The sequence below is a fragment of the Leucoraja erinacea genome, chromosome 6, assembly GCF_028641065.1.
Source record: "Leucoraja erinacea ecotype New England chromosome 6, Leri_hhj_1, whole genome shotgun sequence".
Classification (NCBI taxonomy): Eukaryota; Metazoa; Chordata; class Chondrichthyes; order Rajiformes; family Rajidae; genus Leucoraja; species Leucoraja erinaceus.
The window spans coordinates 15,038,448-15,064,184 of record NC_073382.1 but is presented as its reverse complement, the minus strand read 5'-3'; the positions used below and the strand labels follow the sequence as shown (position 1 = coordinate 15,064,184).

General features: G+C 43.6%; 1 protein-coding gene across 1 annotated transcript in view; it reads left to right on the top strand.

The window, feature by feature from the left end:
• ubac2 (UBA domain containing 2) overlaps positions 1 to 6,874 on the top strand; it is a 193,102-nt gene extending 186,228 nt beyond the window's left edge. The window contains exon 9 of the mRNA XM_055636664.1: positions 6,433 to 6,874. Within this exon, the coding sequence (XP_055492639.1) occupies positions 6,433 to 6,540 (108 nt within the window). The 3' untranslated portion in view covers positions 6,541 to 6,874. The remainder of the gene's footprint in view (positions 1 to 6,432) is intronic.
• Positions 6,875 to 25,737: the final 18,863 nt, after the last annotated feature.

Here is a 25,737-nt window from a genome sequence, read left to right as displayed (position 1 = left end):
TAGGGGGCTGAGATGAGCCATGATTGAATGACGGAGTAGACTCGATGGGCCGAATGACCAAATTCTACTCCTGTAACTTGTGAACTTGTGTTTGCGTTAACATATGAGGGTGTTTGCTGGTTCTGGACCTGTACTTGCTGGACATTTGAAGGATGAGGGAGGATCTCATTAAAACTTACCAGAAATTGAATGGTTGAGATACTGTGGACATGGAAAAGATATTTCCAGTAATGGGAGAGTCTAGAAGCAGCGGGCAAAACATCAGAATGAAAGAACGTAGCTTTAGAATAGAGATGCGGAGGAATTTCTTTAGCCAGAGGATGGTGAATCTGTGGAATTGGTAAATTCATTGCCACAGACAGCTGTGCAGGCCCAGATATTGGGTATTTTTAAAGCAGAGATTGATGCTCTTGATTGGTAAAGACATCAAAGGTTACGAGGAGAAGGCAGGAGAATAGGTTGAGAGAGAACAATAGACCAGCCACGATTGAATGGTAGGACAGACTCGATCTGCCAAATTATCTAATTCTGCTCCCATGATTTATGATCTTATGGTCTAATTTAAGGTAATAGAATTCCCCATTAGATTATTTCATATTTATGATTTAAGATTTTCTTTCCTATTAAATCACTTCTTAAATTGTATTATGTTATTTGGGTCACCCGCTATTCTAAAGTAAAGTGAGTGATATCATAGATAGTGAAAATGGCTATCAAAATTACAGCAGGATCTTGATCAGCAGCGCAAGTGAGCTAAGGAATGGCTAATGGATGCAGATAAATGTGAGGTGTTGCATTTTTGGAAGTCAAACCAGCCCAGGACCTTCACAGTGAATGGCAGGCCCCTTGGGAATATTATAAAGCAGAGGGATCTCAGAGTGAAGGTGCATTGTTCCGTGATAGAGGCATCATAGGTTGATAGAGTCAGCGAGAAAGCTTTCAGCCTTGGGAAGTTGGGATGTTATATTACACTTGTACAACATGCTGATGAGGCCGCAATTTAGCGTTGTGTCCTGTTTTAATCACCCTTCTATACGAAGGATGTCATTAATCTGGAAATAGTGCAGAGCAAGGCAGATTAGAGTACGTCTTGGCATCATATTTCGGCACCAACATTGTGGGCCAATGTACCTGCTCTTGTGCTGTGCTGTTCTAAGTTTTATTTTGCCAAAGAATTGCCAGCGCTTACCAGTGAGATTTCGCTCACTGAACTGTGGAGCACGTCCAAGGGGCAATAGCTGACTATTTTTATTTTTTAGGTTCTTAGATGGTGGACTTGCCAACTTTGGCTGGTATTATGTTGAGAGTTGACCTCTTTGAAGTTACCCCCTTGCCCTCCCAAAGTTACAATGTAACAGGAAAGTAAAGTCCATCGGTACTTGACCGGGGTTTTACCAAAGTCTTTACTTCCTTAGCACACCAGCTGTTATCAGGCAACTGAACCATCCGGAACAACAACCAGTCCTGAACTACTGTCTATCTCATTGGAGAACCTCAGACTATCTTTGATCGGATTTGACTTGCTTTATCTTGCATTGAATGTTATTCACGTTATTCCCTTTATCATGTATCTATCTGTACACTATAAATGACTTGATTATAATCATGTATTGTCTTTCCACTGACTGGTTAGCACGCACCAAAAGTGTTTCATTGTACCTTGGTACACCTGACAATAAATTAAACTAAACTAAACTAAAACATTGCTTGCTAATTTTCTGTCTTAACCAAATTGTTCATTTTTGACAGATACTCTTTGCTGTATATCTTTATGTTGTCCCCTTAAGTAACAATCTTACTGACATGCACTCTTTAACCTCCAGTCGTCAAGGTATGTTTCACTGTGGTTGGGGATGATTTGCAAACTACATCCTCGTCCCTGAGGTCTCTGACAAATTGGGTCTCCGATATTCAGAGGTGGGAGGAATGATGGAGTTTTATTCTTAAAGTATCAGATTCTTCTATTTTGATAACTTGGTGGCCTTTCCTTGGAAGAATCCTTATACTTTGTAGTGTAGCCGTACATTTTGCAGCGGATTTGCAATGTTTGGGTCGCAGTATTACTGCCCTCTGCTGCTGGTAGATAGTTATACAGATTAACAAGAGCTTTTGTGAAATGGGGATGTGGGAGGCCATTAAGATCTTTCCTAAATGACTCGTCAGAAAATTTTGAGTAGTTACGAATTTCTCCTTTACAAAAAGCCAGTTTTGATACGTCCAACACTTTGTTGAAAAGTCCCTTATCGCCCTTCCAGTACATTATAAGCAGTAGGTTTCATTGCACTGAGTAACCACTGTAGCGTGTACATGTCTCTCTCATGCTTTATTCATAGGGACTGCAACCTTTTTTATGTGTGCGTTTCACACAAAAAAAGTCTTCACTTCCATGAAATTACGGTATGTTTAAATTTTCAGATCATCCATCCACCTCTGTGCTTTAGCTCCCGATCGAATACCAACAGATAGATTTATATTTATATTCATAATAACAATCTCCAATTGTATAACACTGCCAGTCAATAAAGTAAGTTTCAAGTGGCATATAAGAGGAGAGAGAAAGAATATTAAGGGAAGTCATTGCATCAGCTTTCTGAAATAGCCAAATAAATCTTACCCAGAATAAACAGAATCAATAATCAAAGCACTTAGGTTTAAGGTGAGAGAGGAATGATTGAATAGGAACCTGACGAAAGAACTTTTTGTGTGGGGTGTATATGGAACGAGCTGCCTGAGGAGGTAGTTGAGGCAGGTACTATTGAAAAAACATTTGGACAAGTACATGGATAGGAAAGCTTTAGCAGGATATAAGCCAAACACTGGCCGATGGGACTAGCATTAATGGGCATTAATGAATCAAAATCCTTGGGTAGACAGGTCCGTTCGTGTTGCCTTGAATGCTCGCACCGCTGCCTACAACTCGGGCCTGGCATCAGGAAACATGGACGTCTACAAGGCAGAGTCCTACCGACTGCGAAGGGCGGTGAAGGACGCAAAAAGGAGGTATAAGGACAAGATGGAGTTGCAGATGGAGCAGCAGGACACCAGACGCCTGTAGCAGGGGCTACAGACTGTAACCAACTACTGGAGCAGCCCCCCCCCTCAACTGGAAGTGCCGGCACCTCCCTAGCTGATGACCTGAACTCCTTTTACGCTCGTTTCGAGATGGACAACACCACCCCAGGTCTGCCGACTAACGACAATACCGCCAGCATGCTGGCTACCGAAGCTGAAGGGAGGAATGTGCACACATTCTCGCTGTCCGAGCACGACGTGAGGAGAGCTCTGACACGGGTGAACACGAGGAAAGCCACAGGCCCAGATGGCATCTCAGGGCGAGTACTTAAGTCCTGTGCTACGCAGCTAGCTCCGGTGCTCACTACAATATTCAACCTCTCCCTGGACAAGTCCGTGATCCCTGCCTGCTTCAAAAAACCCATCATTGTACCAGTACCAAAAAATGCCTCCCCAGCTTGTCTGAATGACTACTGTCCGGTGGCCCTCACCTCGGTGGTCATGAAATGCTTTGAGAGGCTGGTGAAGAATCACACCTGCGCCTTCCTCACTCGCAACATGGACCCGTTACAATTTGCATACCGTCCGAACAGATCCACGGACGATGCGGTCTCCCAGGTTCTGCACACTGCGCTCTCTCATCTTGACAGCCAGAAGGGGGGCTACGTGAGGATGCTGTTCATAGACTTCAGTTCAGCCTTCAACACGATAGTCCCCACCAGACAGGCCGACAAGTTCCTGGAATTAGGGCTCAACACCTCCCTGTGTGCCTGGGTCCTGGACTTTCTCACCGCCAGACCCCAGGTAGTCAAGATGGAAGGGAATGCATCAAAGTCCCTCACGCTGAGCACAGGATCGCCCCAGGGTTGCGTCCTCAGCCCCCTATTGTACTCCCTGTACACACATGACTGTGTGGCTAGGTTCAGCTCCAACTCTATAATCAAGTTTGCTGATGACACTGTGGTGGTGGGCCTGATCTCAGACAATGATGAGAAGGCCTACCGGGAGGAGGTGGCTGATCTGGCACTCTGGTGTCAGGACCAGCCTCCTCTTGAACATCAAAAAAACTAAGGAGCTGATCGTGGACTTTAGGAGGGCACATCATCCGACGACGCACACACCATTGAGTATAAATGGGGATCCTGTGGATAGGGTGAGCTGTTTTAAATATCTGGGAGTCCACATCTCTGAGCATATGACATGGACATCACACGCCGCAGCAATCATGAGTAAGGCAAGGCAGCGCCTTTACCACCTCAGGCAATTGAGGAAATATCAGGAGGTGCAACTCCAGAGCCAATAAGATCATGGGAGACCCCTTCCACCCCAGCAACGGACTGTTCCAACTGCTACGTTCAGGCAAACGCCTCCGTTGCCATGCTGTGAGAATGGAGAGGTTGAGAAGAAGCTTCTTCCCAGAGGCCATTAGGACTGTAGAAACTTCCATAGAAATTAGGTGCAGGAGTAGGCCATTCGGCCCTTCGAGCCTGCACCGCCATTCAATATGATCATGGCTGATCATCCAACTCAGGTACCTGCCTTCTCTCCATACCCCCTGATCCCCTTAGCCACAAGGGCCACATCTACTCCCTCTTAAATATAGCCAATGAACTGGCTCAACTACCCTCTGTGGCAGAGAGTTCCAGAGATTCACCACTCTCTGTGTGAAAAAAGTTCTTCTCATCTCGGTTTTAAAGGATTTCCCCTTTATCCTTAAGCTGTAATCCCTTGTCCTGGACTTCCCCAACATTGGGAGCAATCTTCCCTCATCTAGCCTGTCCAACCCCTTAAGAATTTTGTAAGTTTCTATAAGATCCCCTCTCAATCTCCTAAATTCAAGAGAGTATAAACCAAGTCTATCCAGTCTTTCTTCATAAGACAGTCCTGACATCCCAGGAATCAGTCTGGTGAACCGTCTCTGCACTCCCTCTATGGCAATAATGTCATTCCTCAGACTGTAAACTCCTATCTCACCAGGGACTAACTTTACTGGACCACTCTACTGCTTTTTTTTTTAATTGCTGTTTTTTTCCCTTTTTCCTTCCGCCCACAATATTTAATATGTAAAAGAATATGTGATTCTGTTACATTCTGTTGTAGTTTGTTTGGTTGTTTGTTTTTTTGCACAAAGTCCGCGAGCATTGCCACTTTTCATTTCACTGCACATCTCGAATGTGTATGTGACGAATAAACTTGACTTGACTCGACATCTTGCTCAGCATGGTCATTATGGACTGAAGGGGCAGTTTCCTGCTGTATGACTCTATGACTCTTTAGCTAGTAACGCCTCCAATCGCCATCCAAAGTAATGATTTCCTCCATCACGGATGAACTGTGTTTTATGTGAACCATCTGAAAAATACACAGCAAACGCTCACCAACATGACAACTGCCAATACTTCCAAAATCCACGTCCTCTTCCACCATGGAGAACAAAAGCCACACCAAAAACCTACAGTATGCCCTGCAATTCGAATACCAACTTGACTTGGAAATATATATGTGGTCCTTCATCATTGCTAGGTCTAAATCCTACAACTCCATACTCAAAAGCACCCCGAGGGACTGCAATATTTTAAGAAGGTATTTTGCCCACCCCAAACCAAGGGCCTTGCCAGTGATGGACAAGACATTTTATTATTAATAACCAATTATCTGTTATATGCACTTTATCATTTTATTTATTCATGTGTGTATATATTTATATTACGGTATATGAACACATTGATCTGTTTTGTAGTAAATGCCTACTGTGTTCTGTGTGCTGAAGCAAAGCAAGAATTTAATTGTCCTATCAGTGACTCATGACAATAAACTCACTTGAACTTGAACTTGATGCTCATACCCTGTAAGTGAATAAATAAGGAGATTGTACTGCATAAAAAACATTAAATACGTGCAGGTTGTTCTTTTCCATTATGAATACTCATATTCAAAGATAAAAGTTTGAGGGTGCTGTAAGTTAGAATATTTCTTTCATCCAGAACCTGTGATCAAATGCAACTGATAATACTAGATGGGGAAATTTTGTAAAATGAGTTCCTTCGCTAACCTGTAATGTGCTGCCAGGAGGGGAGATGGAGGCAGATTCGACAACCAATCTTTGAAAGGGAGTGAGCTGCTTGAGGGGAAAAGCAAGAGCAAAATACTGATTAGATTTCTCTTTCATGAAGATGACACATGGACCAAATAGCTGCCCACCATGCTGTGTGGTTCGAATTAGGCAGATAGAGGATAGACACAAAAAGCTGGAGTAACTCAGCGGGACAGGCAGCATCTCTGGAAAGAAAGAATGGGTGATGTTTCGGGTCGAGACCCTTCTTCAGATAGAGGCACCGACCCAGTGCAGGACATATAATCATGCTTCCAGTGTTGTGTTAAGGTTATATTTAATCTGTTGGTCTTGTTTGTCTTTCACAGGTGGCAAGACTGATGGAGATGGGGTTTTCTCGTGTAGATGTCTTGCAAGCTCTGAGAGCTTCAAACAATGATCTTAATATGGCCACCAATTTCCTACTCCAGCACTGACAACGAATGGCTGACTTGAAGGACTGTGTATCTGACTTCAATGCTCAATATATACACGTTGACTGGTACTGTACAGCATAACAATCAGAGTTATTTTTGGCCAAAAGAAGGGTTACCCAATTTAAAATTGGAAGAGTTGATTATGTTTTGGCATCAAGTGCATATTTACTGTATGAATCACTAAAAGATATTTGCCAAAGGGAGTGTCATAATGGCAATATTAAGGTATACAAGTTTTCAAAGGTGCAACATAATAGATTTTTAATGGCACATTGGTATGTGATGTCTCAAATTGAATGCAAGTTGGCCAATAAAGTTGTTACCTTGATACAAATTGTTGTTTCTACACTAGCTCAATTATGTTAATCGTGAAATTTTAGAACCCTTCTTCCTCTTTTTTTCTCTCTTGCATTCTCTTGTTTTTCTCTCCTCCTGCTTTCTTTTTCTTTCTCTTTGCTTACTCTTTCCCACTCTCACTTCTTTTGCTTACCGTTTCTCACTCTTTATCTCTCTCTTTCTCAATCTTTTATTTACCCTTTTCAATAATTCCCCCTGTTCTCCAAGTTTATTCATAGCCAGCAGTATCTCTCTCAGCCACTCCCCATTCCCCATCCCATGCACACTCTTAACATATTAGGCTGTACCCTCCTACTGTCACAAAAGAGGCCCAACATAAGCTTGAAGAACAGCAGTTCATCTTTCACCTGGACATGTTGAAGTCATCAGGAACACATTATTCTACGACTTTCGATATCTCGATTTCCATCTGTATCAATTATCCATCTGAGATATTAGCAGCTTGTTTTTTTTTCATTTAATTTCCTCTAGGAATGGAGGGCACACCCAGCCTGACCTGCTGGGCTGGTTCTTCTGATTTGCATTTCCCAACTCCCACATTCATTGTCTATGTGCTCATCCTCCCATTTCTTCCATTCACTCATTGACTCGACAACATGTTCACAGTTTATCCCCACATTTGCCCCAATTTTACCTGTCGGCGACATTCCCCCCTCCCCATTTTCCCTCCACCTTAATGAGCTTATCTCCACTTGTCTCATTCCCAATTCTGACAAAGAGTCCACACTTGAAACATTAACTTTGTTTCGCTAATTCCACCTGACCTTTTCAGTGTTTCCACAATGACTTTGCTATTTTAATTGTTTTTGCACAAATGCTTGTTATTTGGACCTTTCCAACATGAACTCACATTGTGTTTGTCCCAACAATGGACTTGATGACATGTCATAGCAGATTTGCCAAACAAATCAAGTCCTTTGACCTAAATTAGGCACTTATGTCATAATACGTAGATTGTTTTCTATAAAATACCAATTTGTGCCAATTGCTCATGAAATTAGCCAAAACGGTGTTAAATGCATCAACATTTGCCAACTCACAGAGATTATATGCTAATTTTTGAGTGTGGCCTTTTAGGTAACCTTAATGTGAACAAAGGAAACTAATGCACAGAAAACAGGGAGAAGCCATGAGATTCCTGCAGTTATGAACTTCATATTGTGACATTCATCAATGCTACACACCTGAAAATTGTGCCCTCCGCTAATTCTGCTCTCTTTTTGAGTTACTGATTTCTATTGCTTCGCCATTTACAAACATGCCTTCTGCTGCCTTGAACCGAAACACTGGAATTCCTAAACCTCTCTACCTCTCTCCCACTTTCTCTTCTTTAAGACACATTATAAAGATTGTGTTTTTGTCAGAGCTTTTGTTCATCCACCTCAATCGTCCCAGACGTGGCTTGGTATCAAATCTAGGTGGAGAAATCTCTGGAATTCTCTGTCACAGAAGGTAGTTGAGGCCAGTTCATTGCCTATATTTAAGAGGCAGTTAGATGTGGCCCTTGTGGCTAAAGGGATCAGGGGGTATGGAGAGAAGGCAGGTACAGGATACTGAGTTGGATGATCAGCCATGATCATATTGAATGGCGGTGCAAGCTCGAAGGGCCGAATGGCCTACTCCTGCACCTATTTTCTATGTTTCTATAAAAGGAGTCTGCACAATTCCCCTGCGACCCCATGGGATTCCCCCGGGGGCTCCAGTTTCCACGCATATCACAAAGACCTGCAGATTGGTAGGTTAATTTGCAACTGTGAATTGCCCCTAGGGTGTTGTTAAATGGAGGGAATTTGGGGAGAAAATGATGGAACATGGGGAGAATATTATAGTGGGATTGGTGTAAATTGGTGCTCAATGATCATGGATGAAGGGCCTGTTTCCGTGCTGCATGACTCTACAATTCGAAGGTGATCTGTGTAGACAAGGTGTTGCCATCGGTTTGGACTGGAAAGAGGGAATAGAACATTACAATCAAAATATGAATATTGAATGCTGATTGACAGGAGACAAATCAAACCAATGGGCGTGGGAATTGGCTCCAAAGGTTTTGGTCAAGCTGAAATTTTACAGAGTGGACAAGTGGGAGGCCAGCTAGCAGAGTTTAGTGTGGTCAGTTCCAGAACTACCGCACGCAAGGGTAGCATTTTACAGAGAAGCCTTATGCATAACTATTGCTGAACCGCTGGTCAAACTATTTACATTGAGGATCTCAGATCATTGTTTGAATCATTACAATACCTAGTTTGGACGCACATGTACAGGGCTGTTAATGTAGTCAAATTAAAAAAAGGTGTACTTGAGGTGAAATAATTGTTTATAAAACTCAATAATTACAAATAAAGTAAAACTTTGTTCAGAAATTGTGAAATAGTTTTTTTGGCCATTTTGTCGATGAGTCAAACGTGGCATTACAGAATAAAATCACAATGCGGTCTTTACAAGCATTTCGTTTTCAAGACGGATTTTCATCATCCTTCCCTTGTTGTTTTATGCCTAGTTGCCCCAATGTTGCATGTATGTGTGCCTGAGACTGTGGAATGTACATATCGGTCAGTGCCCGCGGATAGATCTGACATGCCCACGGTCTATACTTGAGATGCCGCTGACATGCCCAGGGATGGGTCTACCACCTTAGGTCGCAACCTCTGCCAATGAGGGTTCAAAAGTTGGCAAGGTTGACAAAGTGAACCATTTCTTACTTCAAAAATGTTCTATTTCAGAGGACATTAAGCATCCGTCACAAGGTTCTGATCTCGGCAGCCTCTCCCAGCACTTATCTGCATTAAACTCCACAAGCTCCCCTTCTCGCCATACAATCCACTATGGATCTATTGTGCTTTGGTGGTCAAGCTTCACACTGGAACATCTGACAGAGATCCGAGTTCATTCTGACCCAGGGTGTTAGCTGTGCAGAGTTTGAAGTTGGCGTGGCTTCCCTCAAGTTTTCTCTCACACACTAAAGTTGTATGGATTGGTAGGTGATTTGGCCGCTGTCATGTGTCGGTGAATGGCGGAATCTGGAAGGCTTGGTAAATGCATGGAATTAAATAAAAATTGGATTAATGAGAATTTGTGTAAAGGGGTTACATAGAATTAGAAATTAGGTGCAGGAGTAGGCCATTCGGCCCTTCGAGCCTGCACCGCCATTCAATATGATCATGGCTGATCATCCAACTCAGTATCCCGTACCTGCCTTCTCTCCATACCCTCTGATCCCCTTAGCCACAAGGGCCACATCTAACTCCCTCTTAAATATAGCCAATGAACTGGCCTCGATTACCCTCTGTGGCAGGGAGTTCCAGAGATTCACCACTCTCTGTGTGAAATAAGTTCTTCTCATCTCGGTTTTAAAGGATTTCCCCCTTATCCTTAAGCGGTGACCCCTTGTCCTGGACTTCCCCAACATCGGGAGCAATCTTCCTGCATCTAGCCTGTCCAACCCCTTAAGAATTTTGTAAATTTCTATAAGATCCCCTCTCAATCTCCTAAATTCTAGAGAGTATAAACCAAGTCTATCCAGTCTTTCTTCATAAGACAGTCCTGACATCCCGGGAATCAGTCTGGTGAACCTTCTCTGCACTCCCTCTATGGCAATAATGTCCTTCCTCAGATTTGGAGACCAAAACTGTACGCAATACTCCAGGTGTGGTCTCACCAAGACCCTGTACAACTGCAGTAGAACCTCCCTGCTCCTATACTCAAATCCTTTTGCTATGAAAGCTAACATACCATTCGCTTTCTTCACTGCCTGCTGCACCTGCATGCCTACTTTCAATGACTGGTGTACCATGACACCCAGGTCTCGCTGCATCTCCCCTTTTCCTAGTCGGCCACCATTTAGATAATAGTCTGCTTTCCTGTTTTTGCCACCAAAATGGATAACCTCACATTTATCCACATTATACTGCATCTGCCAAACATTTGCCCACTCACCCAGCCTATCCAAGTCACCTTGCAGTCTCCTAGTATCCTCCTCACAGCTAACACTGCCCCCCAGCTTAGTGTCATCCGCAAACTTGGAGATATTGCCTTCAATTCCCTCATCCAGATCATTAATATATATTGTAAATAGCTGGGGTCCCAGCACTGAGCCTTGCAAAGGGTTGTTCACCTTTGGCATGAATTTTGCTGACTTAAGGGTCCATTTCTGTGCCGTGTCTGTATGAATTTAAGCTTTATATGCTGAGTACGAAATTCTGGCATTTCACTCCGATCCCCAAAATAAATATAAACATTGGTGAGGCTGATTTGGAGCATTGGATTCCGTTTTGGTAACGCTGCTCTAAGAACTTTGTTAAGCTGTAAAAGAGATCAATGAAGAGTTACGAAGATGTTGCGAGGACTTAAGGGACTGAGTTATAGGGAGAGATTGGCCAAGCTAGAATTTAATTCCTTGGAGTGCAGGTAGCTTATGGTAGCAATGTTACAAATTTTTGAGATTTAAAAAATCAAGTCTGCAATTTATCGCATCAGATAAACCATAAAAAGAAGTTTAATTTGAAACCTAATTCACTTTCATATCTTCAGTATTAAAAAAGTTATGGCCATTTTCATACTCGGAAATTAGCATCATGTTCCCTATTGTTTTTGCATTGACTTAACACAAAAGCTGTGATAGAGGACAGTCAAAAGCACATAACATTCTTCAAAATTAAGAGAACTGAATGAAATTTTCAGATATTATAGATTGAAGCATTCTGAAACAAAAATAAAACATCTTACTTGGATGACCTGAAATTAAAGCATATTAGTTAATTACCTAATTGTACTTAATTTCAAAATTGACCATTGTGACGGAAATAGTAATAAACATCCAGACTGCCTTGAAAATTCAAAAATGTGATGTCCTCAATATCAGAACTTTAATATTATTGTATTATATGCTGTAAGTCCGTAACAGATAGGTAAATAAATTACAATTTCTAGCAATAGACCAAGTCTTTATGAAGATCAGTTGCTAGCTGGTACATTGCTAGAAATTGTAATTAACAGATAGGTAAATAAATTACAATTTCTAGCAATAGACCAAGTCTTTATGAAGATCAGTTGCTAGCTGGTACATTGGCATATCATAATCAGTAGTATCATCATACTCCTCAGATTGTAACCAATTGTAACCAATAAGCAACAACTCTGTACACCTTGTTTTTCCTCAACTTTTCAATTCAGTTTTTGCTCTTCAGACTACGCATGCCATGCCTTTCTATCCGCTACTTTCCCATTAACAATTTACTGTAGATTCCATTTCTTAACAAAAAGATATATTTTTTAAATGGCCTGGGTATCCAAATAACAAACTAATCGCAATCACACATGAATTCACAATATAACATGATTTTTAAATCTCACTGTCATGAATTCATATGCCAGATGGAAGGAATTTAATGTTTAATTCCCATAAATTAATCTGGAAACATCCACTCAATATAATCAACAATTTTATATTTTTGCACAATAGATGGGACTAAAACTGATATTTAGTATAAAAATATTGACTATGGGTAGACAATAACACAAAATATAGACGATTTAGATGCTCTTATGACATGATTGTCCAAAGAAAAGAGCATTTAAATCATCTTGCGAGTGGGTTTTTCTGGAACGCGATCGATTGGAACGTTGTATTTGCGGTGAATTTGAACTCCATAGTGGGAGGAAAAACACTGTTGGTTCGTATGGGGCCCAAATCACATTTTCGCAACGTAAAATTAGATTAACGCCATCCCAAGAAGCAAGTTTATATGCAAAATATACGACTCTCCCTTTGTTTTGTCCCGTTCTTGAGATCCGTCACGTTGTAGGCGTTGAGGGCGTTAGAAGTCGCTTTTTATTTTAATCAAATTATTAAATTGTCTCGCGATTAAAAAAAAAAAAACGGGAACGGAAGTCGGATCGATTATCCTTCAGCAGCTTAGCAGACCGAGGAAATCCGCCGCTGACAGGCAGGAGGAAAACAGCATTGTAATCCCCCCCCCCCTAAAAAGGCGCCAAAGTCGCGCACACGGCCAGTGGCAGAACTGCAGCGCCGCTGAAGGTAAGTTTTGTAACATCGCTACATATGGAGGTGTATAAAATCTCAAAGGGAATAGATTGGGTGAATGAAGAGTCTTTTGCCCAGGGGAATCAATAACAAATGGAGGTAGCTCAAATTCTTAGAGCAGCTTTTATTGGAGCCTAGCAGGGAGAAGGCAATTCTGGGTTTAGTGTTGTGTAACAAACCGGATTTGATAAAGGAACTTGAGGTTAAGGAGCCGTTAGGAGGTAGTGACCATAATATGATCAGGTTTAATCTACAATTGGAGAGGGAGAAGGTTAAACCAGAGGTGTCAGTGTAACAGTTGAACAAAGGGGACTATGGAGCCATGAGGGAGGAGCTGGCCAAAGTTGACTGGAAAGATCCCCTAGCAGGGATGACAGTGGAACAACAATGGCAGGTATTTCTGGGAATAATAGAAGGTGCAGGATCAGTTCATTCCAAAGAGGAAGAAAGATTCCAAGGGGAGTAAGGGGCGACCGTGGCTGACAAGGGACGTCAGGGACAGTATAAAAACAGAAGGAAAGAAGTACAACGTAGCAAAGATGAGTGGGAAGCAAGAGGATTGGGTAATGTTTAAAGGGCAACTGAAGATAACTAAAAAAGCAATACGGGGAGAAAAAATGAGGTACGATGGTAAGGTAGCCAAGAATATAAAGCAGGATAGTTAAAGCTTCTTTAGGTATGTGAAGAGGAAAAAATTAGTTAAGACCAAAGTTGGAGCATTGAAGACTGAAAAAGGTGAATTTATTATGGGGAACAAGGAAATGGCAGATGAGTTGAACGGGTACTTTGGATCCGTCTTTACTAAGGAGGACACAAACAATCTTCCTGATGCACTAGTGGCCAGGGGATATGAGGTGACGGAGGAACTGAAGGAAATCCACATTTGACAGGAAATGGTGTTGGGTAGACTGATGGGACTGAAGGCTGATGAATCCCCAGGGCCTGATGGTCTGCATCCCAGGGTACTTAAGGAAGTGGCAAAAATCTAGAAATCATTGGCGCATTGGTGATAATTTTCCAATGTTCTATAGATTCAGGATCAGTTCCTGTGGATTGGAGGGTAGCTAATGTTATCCCACTTTATAAGAAAGGCGGGAGAGAGAAAACAGGGAATTATAGACCAGTTAGCCTGACATCGGTGGTGGGGAAGATGCTGGAGTCAATCATAAAAGATGAAATAGCGGCGCATTTGGATAGCAGTAACAGGATCGGTCCAAGTCAGCATGGATTTATGAAGGGAAAATCATGCTTGATTAATCATCTGGAATTTTTTAAGGATGTAACTGGGAAAATGGACAAGGGAGAGCCAGTTAATGTAATGTACCTGGATTTTCAGAAAGCATTTGATAAGGTCCCACATAGGAGATTAATGGGCAAAATTAGGGCACATTGTATTGGGGGTAGAGTGCTGATATGGATAGAAAATTGGTTGGCAGACAGGAAACAAAGTGTAGGGATTAATGGGTCCCTTTCAGAATGGCAGGCAGTGACTAGTGGGGTACCGCAAGGCTTGGAGCTGGGACCGCAGCTATTTACAATATACATCAATGATTTTGATGAAGGGATTCAAAGTAATATTAGCAAATTTGCAGATGACACATGGCTGGGCGGCAGTGTGAACTGTGAGGAGGATGCTATGAGAATGCAGGGTGACTTGGACAGGTTGGGTGAGTGGGCAGATGCATGGCAGATGCAGTTTAATGTGGATAATTGTGAGGTTATCCACTTTTGGTAGCAAAAACAGGAAGGCAGATTATTATCTAAATGGTGTCAAGTTGGGAAAAGGGGAAATACAACGGGATCTGGGGGTCCTTGTTCATCAATCAATGAAAGTAAGCAAGGTACACAAAAAAGCTGGAGAAACTCAGCGGGTGCAGCAGCATCTATGGAGCGAAGGAAATAGGCAACATTTCGGTCCGAAATGGTTTGAAGAAGGGTTTTGGCCCGAAACGTTGCCTATTTCCTTCGCTCCATAGATGCTGCTGCACCCGCTGAGTTTCTCCAGCTTTTTTGTGTACCTTCGATTCTCCAGCATCTGCAGTTCCTTCTTAAACAATGAAAGTAAGCATGCAGGTACAGCAGGCAGTGAAGAAAGCGAATGGCATGTTGGCCTTCATAATAAGAGGAGTTGAGTATAGGAGCAAAGTGGTCCTGTAGTTGTATAGGGCCCTAGTGAGACCACACCTGGAGTATTGTGTGCAGGTTTGGTCCCCTAATTTGAGGAAGGACATTATTGCTATTGAGGGAGTGCAGCATAGGTTTATAAGGTTAATTCCTGGGATGGCAGAACTGTCATATGCTGAGAGAATGGAGCGGCTGGGCTTGTACACTGTGGAGTTTAGAAGGATGAGAGGGGATCTTGTTGAAACATATAAGATTATTTAGGGTTTGGACACGCTAGAGGCAGGAATCATGTTCCCGATGTTGGGGGAGTCCAGAACCAGGGGCCACTGTTTACGAATAATGGTTAAGCCATTTAGAACGGAGATGAGGAAACACTTTTTCACACAGAGAGTTGTGAGTCAGTGGAATTCTCTGCCTCAGAGGGCAGTGGTGGCAGAGAATTCCTTTGGATACTTTCAAGAGAGAGCTAGATAGGGCTCTTAAATATAGCGGAGTCAGTGGAAATGGGGAGAAGGCAGGAACGGGGTACTGATTGGGGATGATCAGCCATGATCACATGAAATGGCGGTGCTAGCTCGAAGGGCCGAATGGCCTACTCCTGCACCTTTTGTCTATTGTCTATAGATTAGGATGAGATGAGAAGGACTTAATAGGAACATGAGGAGCAACATTTTCACTGAGGGTGGTGGGTATATGGAATGAACTGCTAGAGGCAGGTACAATAAATAACAAGACACTTGGGCAGGTATATTTAATAGGAAAGGTTTAGAGGGACGTGGGCCAAATTCAGGCAGATGAAACTAGCATAAATGGTGCCTGGACGATTTGGGCTGATGGGTTTGTTTCTGCGGTCTGTGAGTATATAAGTTACCTTTTAAAACATCAAACCACTTTCGGGCACAGCAAGCCGGCAACTCTGACAGATTAGCTACTGAGTGTATATCAGTCCATCTACCTTCACATCTGTTTACTGCAACAAAAGCACAAATCATCCACGATCTGAGACCTGAATGCGTTTTGCCTCTTGCTGAGCCCTTGCTTCCTTCCTTGTACAGCACCAATTAAACGAAGCAACCCACCTATGAGGAAACATAAAAACATAGAAACATATAAAATAGGTGCAGGAGTAGGCCATTCGGCCCTTCGCGCCTGCACCGCCATTCAATATGATCATGGCTGATCATCCAACTCAGTATCCTGTACCTGCCTTCCCTCCATACCCCTTGATCCCTTTAGCCACAAGGGCCACATCTAACTCCCTCTTAAATATAACCAATGAACTGGCCTCAACTATCTTCTGTGGCAGAGAATTCCAGAGATTCACCACGATCTGTGTGAAAAATGTTTTTCTCATCTCGGTCCTAAAAGATTTCCCCCTTATCCTTAAACTGTGACCCCCTTGTTCTGGACTTCCCTAACATCGGGAATAATCTTCCTGCATCTAGCCTGTCCAACCCCTTAAGAATTTTGTAAGTTTCTATAAGATCCCCCCCCCAATCTTCTAAATTCTAGCGAGTACAAGCCGAGTCTATCCAGTCTTTCTTCATATGGAAAGTCCTGACATCCCAGGAATCAGTCTGGTGAACCTTCTCTGTACTCCCTCTATGGCAATAATGTCCTTCCTCAGATTTGGAGACCAAAACTGTACGCATTACTCCAGGTGTGGTCTCACCAACACCCTGTACAACTGCAGTAGAACCTCCCTGCTCCTATACTCAAGTCCTTTTGCTATGCAATGAAAGTGAAGTAACAATCTGATATGTCCTTTATTTTAATGTATAGTTGATGGCTTAAATAAACTTACGAAATGAAATTCATCTGTAATCCTAAAAGAATTGTAAATGTTTTCATTATTTACAACATGTACTTGACCTGTTTCTAAATCTCTCTGATCATCAGGGCGTTGCAAGGGAGGGCCCCAGTTTGGCTGCGGGATGTCTGCTGCAACAAGGATTTAAAGATATAGAAAGATAGTGTTCTCACACCATATACTCAATTCAGTACGCAATACTGAATTCAGCAATTTCATGTAAATGGCCTTCCTACTTGATGAGCTTGGCTCAGGTTTTCCCTCTCCATATATACTGCCCTAACTTCCCAGCATTTTCTTTTACATCAACTTCCCATCAAGCTGCTGTTATCTGCATCTCACAATTCTTTTGATTTTTTATTCCCTGCACTGACTGCCCACATCTGTGCTTTAAAGGTTCTTGCGGGTAGCTGTTTCCAGCAATTTCTGTTTGTTTTTTTAATTTCCATCATCTGAGGGTTTTTTAATTTTCTGAAAGACATCACATTACCTGGATAATTTAGAACTCCACCCAATTACTGAAACTTCCATTCTTCTCTCTCAGTCCTTCAACCTCTCTGAGTTAAAACATGCTGGGGTTCTCACTTTTCTATATCTGATGAAAATTAATTGACCTGAAATACCGACTGTATCCCGAGATGTTGTTAGACCAGCTGAGATTTTCAGGCATTTTCTGTTAAGTCTATTACCTTCTTGACCAAGTTTCAGGTCCACTGCCATAGTATCTCCTCAGGCTGTCCAAACGTGAAGCATTTTGCAGTGTTAAAGAGGTGATACAAATGTAGTCTGCCGTGTGAATCTGGAGCCAGATGTTCCATTCTCTTCATGTGCCAGACTGCTTTCTCTGAACCATTACAGGATTTTTTACTCTGGAGTTTAGAAGGATGAGAGAGGGGATCATATAAGATTATTAAGAGTTTGGACACACTAGAGGCAGGAAACATGTTCCAGATGTTGGGGGAAGTCCAGAACCAGGGGACACAGTTTAAGAATAAGGAGTAAGCCATTTAGAACGGAGACGAGGAAACACTTCTTCACACAGAGAGTTGTGAGTCTGCCTCAGTGGAGGCAGGTTCTCTGGATACTTTCAAGAGAGAGCTAGATAGGGCTCTTAAAGATAGCGGAGTCAGGGGATATGGGGAGAAGGCAGGAACGGGGTACTGATTAGGGATGATCAGCCGTGATCACAATGACTTTGACTCTGACATCGGGGGGGGGGGGGGGGGGGGAGAGTGCAGTGGAGAGATAAGTTTTTTTGGCCTTCCATCACAGCGATGTGATGGATGTTTATGTAAATTATGTTGTGTCTTGGGTCTATTTGTTTGTAATGTATGGCTGCAGAAACGGCATTTCGTTTGGACCTCAAGGGGTCCAAATGACAATTAAATTGAATCTTGAATCTTGAATCTTGATCTTGAATCTTGAATCTTGAATGGCGGTACTGGCTCAAAGGGCTGAATGGCCTACTCCTGCACCTATTGTTTATTGTCTATTGTCTATTGAAGACAACATGGCCAACAAGTTGCACACAGTGACATTTTACAAAAAAAAACAGCCAGATAATTTGCTTTAGTGATGCCGACTGATGGATAAGAATTAACCAGTGCAGTGCAGAAAGTCCCTCACTTTTCTTTGCCTTTCTCTTGAGGAAGGAGTTAGCGCATTTATCAACTCAACTCCAATAGTAAGTACATTTAAAAAAAAGAAATCTATGGAAGTAACTTTGTCCAATAAACCTCTGAAGGGTATAGGTATGCATATGCCTCTCTTTCTTTCCAAATGTTGTATTATTGGTTCACTTCTAATGTGTTAGCCCCTTTATGTTGCTCTATTTAATCAGTATTTTCATCAGCAATTGCTGGGAATTTAATATCGGTTGTAACCTGAAGAATTGCAATACTGTAATGCAAGCATTTTTGCTTGCTCTTTTACTTTGTTCTTGTTTTGTAGCTTTCCTCCAGTTCTACCCACTTTCAGATGTTATCAGTAAGAACAGATAACAATCCAACCAGTGCAATGTTTCTGCTCTCTGTACAGATTCTATCATAGTTACACCACTCCGCTGTTATTATGCACCAAGGTCACCATGATTGTTCCTCATCCACGCCTTTCCTACTCCAAGTTTCAACTATTCCAACAATTTGTGATTCAACCACATACCATCCATACAGAGAGGAGGAAACACTTCTTCACACAGAGAGTTGTGAGTCTGTGGAATTTTCTGCCTCAGAGGTGGAGGCCGGTTCTCTGGATATTTTCAAGCGAGAGCTAGATAGGGCTCTTAAAGATAGCGGAGTAAGAGGATATGGGGAGAAGGCAGGAACGGGGTACTGATTAGGGATGATCAGCCATGATCACATTGAATGGCGGTGCTGGCTCGAAGGGCTGAATGGCCTACTCCTGCACCTATTGTTTATTGTCTATTGTCTATTGAAGACAACATGGCCAACAAGTTGCACACACTGACATTCTACACAAAAAAAACAGCCAGGTAATTTGCTTTAGTGATGCCGACTGATGGATAAGAATTAACCAGAGCAATGCAGAAAGTCCCTCACTTTTCTTCGCCTTTCACTTGAGGAAGGTATGAAGAAGGGTTTCGGCCCGAAACGTTACCTATTTCCTTCGCTCCATAGATGCTGCTGCACCCGCTGAGTTTCTCCAGCATTTTTGTGTACCTACCATCCATACATGTTTCATTGTTCCGTTTCAGGGTAAACGACAATAAAACACTCTTGACTCATCCGAAGCTCTGCTGCCCACGTTGTAGAACACGTCATTCACCCCCGAGCATGCCCCTGCTCTTGGTTACTCCTGTGTACAATTTTACAATCCCTATCCTTGTTTTCAGAACCCCCCACCCAGTGACCCTGCCTCTTCCCATTTAAGCAATCCGGTGGCCGGGTGGAGCAGCGGTAGAGTTGCTGCCTTACAGCACCAGTTCGATCCTGACTGCTGTCTGTACGGAGTTTGTGCGTTCTCCCCGTCACAATGTGGGGTTGTCCCCTTGTGCTCTGGTTTACTCCCACATCCCAAAGGATGCAGGTTTGTTGGTTGATTGGCTTGGGTAAAGATCGTAAATAGTCGCTAGTGTGTGTGATTGTGCTAGTGTACGGGGATCGCTGGTCGGCACGGACTCGGTGGGCCAAAGAGCCTGTCTCTGCACTGTATCTTCAAACTAAACTTCTAACTCATGCATTCAATACTTGACCAATGAAGGCAATCATGCCAAACACCTTCTTCACCAACTTCTCCACCTGTGTCACCACTTTCCTAGAACTATGTACCTACATCCCTTGTTTTTCCTGTTGTACAATACTACAATAGTAATGCTATTTATTGTGTAAGTACTGGCCTGTTTTGTCTTAACAAAATGCAACACCTCGCGTTTCACTAAATTAATTCCAAGCGCCATTTTTTACAGCCCCTCAGCCCAGTTGAGTACGATGCCTTTGTAATCTTAGACAAACCATCTTCACTGTCCACTATAGTCAAGTCAGGTCGGGTTTATTGCCATATGCACGTACAGTGAGTTAGAGATACAGTGAAAATCTTACTTGCAGCATCACAGGCACGCAAACTCAGATAACCCACAAAACGTAAATTATACATCAATTATTCATAGATGACATGCAAAGAGTAGGAGTGAACGGGTCCTTTTCAGAATGGCAGGCAGTGGCAAGTGGAGTGCCGCAAGGCTCGGTGTTGGGGCCGCAACTGTTTACCATATATTTTAATGATTTGGAAGAGTGAATTAGGAGCAACACTAGCAAGTTTGCAGATGACACAAAGCTGGTTGGCAGTGTGAACTGTGAAGAGGATGTTAGGAGGTTGCAGGGTGACCTGGACAGGTTGAGTGAGTGTGCAGATGCGTGGCAGATGCAGTATAATATAGATAAATGTGAGGTTATCCACTTTGGCGGCAAAAACAAGGGGGCAGATTATTATCTCAATGGGGTTAGGTTAGGCAAAGGGGAGGTGCAGTGAGACCTGGGCGTCCTTGTACACCGGTCACTGAAAGTTGGCGTGCAGGTACAGCAGGCAGTGAAGAAAACTAATGGAATGTTGGCCTTCATAACAAGAGGATTTCAGTATAGGAGTAAAGAGGTTCTTCTGCAGGTGTATAGGGCTCTGGTGAGACCACACCTGGAGTATTGTGTCCAGTTTTGGTCTCCTCATTTGAGGAAGGACATCCTTGTGATTGAGGCAGTGCAGCATAGGTTCACGAGATTGATCCCTGGGATGGCGGGACTGTCATATGAGGAAATATTGAAAAGACTAGGCTTGTATTCACTGGAGTTTAGAAGGATGAGGGGGTATCTTATAGAAACATATAAAATTATAAAAGGACTGGACAAGCTAGATGCAGGAAAAATGTTCCCAATGTTGGGCGAGTCCAGAACCAGGGGCCACAGTCTTAGAATAAAGGGGAGGTCATTTAAGACCTAGGTGAGAAAAAACGTTTTCACCCAGAGAGTTGTGAATTTGTGGAATTCCCTGCCACAGAGGGCAGTGGAGACCAGGTAACTGGATGGATTTAAGAGAGAGTTAGAAAGAGCTCTAGGGGCTAGTGGAATCAAGGTATATGTGGGGAAGGCAGGCACGGGTTATTGATTGGGGACGATCAGCCATGATCACAATGAATGGTGGTGCTGGCTCAAAGGGCCGAATGGCCTCCTCCTGCACCTATTTTCTCATGCTTCTAGGTTTCTATGACATGTATGTTCTGCAAGAGTAAAATGAAAAAATAAAGACGATGCAAAAAAAAACAGGACATTAATACTATATACAATATATAAAACAATCCATGGTAATGCACGAGGTAGTCCATTGTGGTCTGTTGCCGAGGTAGGATAGGGTTATGCAGGCCAATTAAAAAACCTAGTTGTATGAAACTGTTACGTTCCTGAACCTGGTGGTGTGAGACTTCAAGCTTCCACTCTCCTCCTGCCCAATAGCAGTAGTGAGAAGAGAGATTGATAATAGATGCCACCTTGTTGAGGCCTCATGTAAATATTTTTGTTTATGATAGAATCTGTACAGAGAGCTGTGTTCACAATGGACTGTGCTGAGTCCGCCACTCTCTGCAACCTTTTGCATTCCCGAGCGCTGGAATTGCCGTACTAGGCCATGATGCAACTAGTCAGGAAATGTTCGAGACCCTTCATCACCTCCATTGCTGAACCTCCATTTCTGTCTGATGAACGGTCTCGACCCAAAACGTCATCTATTCGTTTTCTACAGAGATGCTACCTGACCCGCTGAGTTACTCCAGCATTTTGTGCCTTTCGTTGGTGTAAACCAACATCTGCAGCTCCTTCTTACACATTTAATTTACTGTTAAGAAATGAACAGGTCTTTCTTCCCAGGTACATAAAAATGCTGGAGAAACTCAGCGGGTGCAGCAGCATCTATGGAGCAAAGGAGATAGGCAACGTTTCGGGCTGAATCCCTTCTTCAGACTGATCCCTGTGGCCTAACTTGCCTTTTCACCAGAAAAGGGGAGATCTCAGTATAACCCAATTTATCGTTCTGTGATCTACACCCATTCATTTATTCAAGCATATTCCTTCCAAACATTATCGATTCCCATAGATTTCTGTCCTATTCAATATCTGTCAGGTAGTCCACATTAGATGCACAATGACTGCCATGTTCCCTCCATTACTACAAATGGTCTTTGAAGCACTTTGAGACATTTGGGAAGAAATAGATTGTGCATTTGCAACAACCTAAACTTGCACTGTATTCCACAGGTGATTTGGTTTCCAATTGCAGTAAAACAGTTCAAAATTTTGCAAACAGTTGTTGCACCAGATTCTGAAAGATCCTAATCATGTTCTGCTAGATATTAATGGTTTGTGTACCTATGTCTTATTTTTCAATCAGCATGTGCGCTCTGACATTCATTGGCTACTCGTCTGGCAACACCTCATATTCAACTTCTCACTCTCACTAGCTTTTCCCGTTGTGGTGTGGCGCTTGCAGACCTCTCTAATCTCTAGCAGCACGCCCTGTACGTCAACACTACCTTCCATCATTTGGGGTGGTACAATGGCGGGTACGGCTGCTACTACACAGCTCCGGGTTCAATCCCGTCCTCTGATAATAATAATAATAATAACTTTATTTGTTAAGCACCTTAAAAACAACCAAAGCTGACCAAAGTGCTGTACAGAAAAAAGAAAACAAGCAAGACATCATAAAACAGGCAGAACAACAGAACATACAACTAACACGAGGCGCATAAATTACATACAAAAAATCCAAACAATAAATTAAAAAACATAAAACACGAGTACGAACAACGCAGCAAAACCAAGCAAATAAAGTTAATAAACAATTCAACACCTCACTGGTCTACAAAGGCCATGGAGAATAGATATGTCTTCAGGAGTGACTTAAAAACAGCTAGAGAAGGGGCCTGTTTAACGTGCAGAGGCAATTCATTCCACAATCTCGGAGCCGACACAGCAAAGGCACGGTCCCCTCTGAGCTTCCGCTTAGTCTTTGGCTCAATCAGGAGCAGCTGATCATCTGTTTTTAAGAGGGAACTGCAGATGCTGGAGAATCGAAGGTTACACAAAAAAGCTGGAGAAACTCAGCGGGTGCAGCAGCATCTATGGAGCGAAGGAAATAGGCAACGTTTCGGGCCGAAACCCTTCTTCAGACTGATCGGGGGCGGGGGTGGGTGGGGACAAGAAAGGGAAAAGGAGGAGTAGCCAGAAGGCTGGGGGATGGGAGGAGACAGCAGGGGGGCTGAGGAAGGGGAGGAGACAGCAAGGACTAACAAAATTGGGAGAATTCGATGTTCATGCCCCCGGGGTGCAGACTCCCCAAACGGAATATGAGGTGCTGTTCCTCCAATTTCCGGTGCTGCTCGCTGTGGCCATGGAGGAGACCCAGGACAGAGAGGTCGGAGGCGGAGTGGGAGGGGGAGTTGAAGTGCTGAGCCACCGGGAGGCTCTCTCTCCCCATCCCCGCACTAGCAACAAGGGCCGAGTCCCCCTAGTCCTCACCTTTCACCCCACCAGCCGTCACATACAAAAAGTAATCCTCCGTCAGTTTCGCCACCTCCAACGTGACCCCACTACTCGCCACATCTTCCCATCTCCCCCCATATCTGCCTTCCGCAAAGACCGCTCCCTCCATAACTCCCTTGTCAATTCTTCCCTTCCCTCTCGGTCCACCCCCTCCCCGGGCACTTTCCCTTGCAACCGCAAGAGATGCAACACTTGTCCCTTTACCTCCCCCCTCGACTCCGTTCAAGGACCCAAGCAATCATTCCAGGTGCGACAGAGGTTTACCTGCATCTCTTCCAACCTCATCTATTGCGTCCGCTGCTCTAGATGTCAGCAGATCTATATCGGTGAGACCAAGCGGAGGTTGGGCGATCGTTTCGCCGAACACCTCCGCTCGGTCCGCAATAACCAAGCTGACCTCCCGGTGGCTCAGCACTTCAACTCCCCCTCCCACTCCGCCTCCGACCTCTCTGTCCTGGGTCTCCTCCATGGCCACAGCGAGCAGCATCGGAAATTGGAGGAACAGCACCTCATATTCCGTTTGGGGAGTCTGCACCCCGGGGGCATGAACATCGAATTCTCCCAATTTTGTTAGTCCTTGCTGTCTCCTCCCCTTCCTCAGCCCCCCTGCTGTCTCCTCCCATCCCCCAGCCTTCTGGCTACTCCTCCTTTTCCCTTTCTTGTCCCCACCCACCCCCGCCCCCGATCAGTCTGAAGAAGGGTTTCGGCCCGAAACGTTGCCTATTTCCTTCGCTCCATAGATGCTGCTGCACCCGCTGAGTTTCTCCAGCTTTTTTGTGCAGCTGATCATCTGACCTGAGAGAGCGGGAGGGCGAATAAGGGTGAAGAAGCTCAGATAGGTAGGACGGGACAAGACCACTTAGGGATTTAAAAGTAAATAAAAGAATTTTAAAACGAATCCTATACTGAATAGGCAGCCAGTGGAGAGAGGCCAAAAGGTGTGAAACATGATCATGCTTTCGTGTGCCAGTCAAGAGACTGGTGTGATGCTTGTGTGAATTTGGCACGTTCTCCCTGTGACCTCTTATGTTTCCCACAACTTGCTCCGATTTCCTCCCACATCCCAAAGATGTGCTTGTTGGTGACACATATGGCCGCTGTAAGTTGCTCATGGTATGTAGGTGGGTGGCAGGAAAGAAAGGGTAGTGTTGCTGGGAATATGAGAGTGAAATGGTTACAGAGAAAAAAGTGATGCTGATGGCAGTTTTGCATCTTTCTGTGCTCTAAAGAAAATGAGAAAATCACCTCCACTGGTGACCATCCATTCAGCCGAGACCCTCCCTGACATTCCTTCTCTACCACTGCATTCCTTTCTTTGCTTTTAAGAAAAAATCAACAGCCCCAGCAGAATTGAACAATAACCACAGCTTGTAACAGAAGGCCTCAGAACACCTCTCTCTACTGTTTCAATTCAACAAGGGATCAACCTTGATTTGATGTGGAAGGCCGTTTCAAGTGCAGCATCAAGCAGACCTAAAAACTGTGGAGTAAGGGTTAGAGCCAACACCAATGCTGTGTGTGTGTCTAAGGATTTTAACAATTTTTTTAAATGGAATCATGTAGGCGGCACAGTGACGCAGCGGTTGAGTTGCTGCCTTACAGCGTTAGGGACACAGGATCAATCTTGACTACTGGTGCTGTATGTTCGGAGTTTGTACATTCACCCCCTGACTGCTCCAGATTCCCCCCACATTCTAAAGACGCAGTGGCTTATAGGTTAATTGGCTTTGGTAAAATTGGAAATATGGAGCAGGATAGTGCTCGTATGCGGGAATCGCTGGTCGGCGCGGACTCGGTGGGCCGAAGGACCTGTTTCTGTGCTG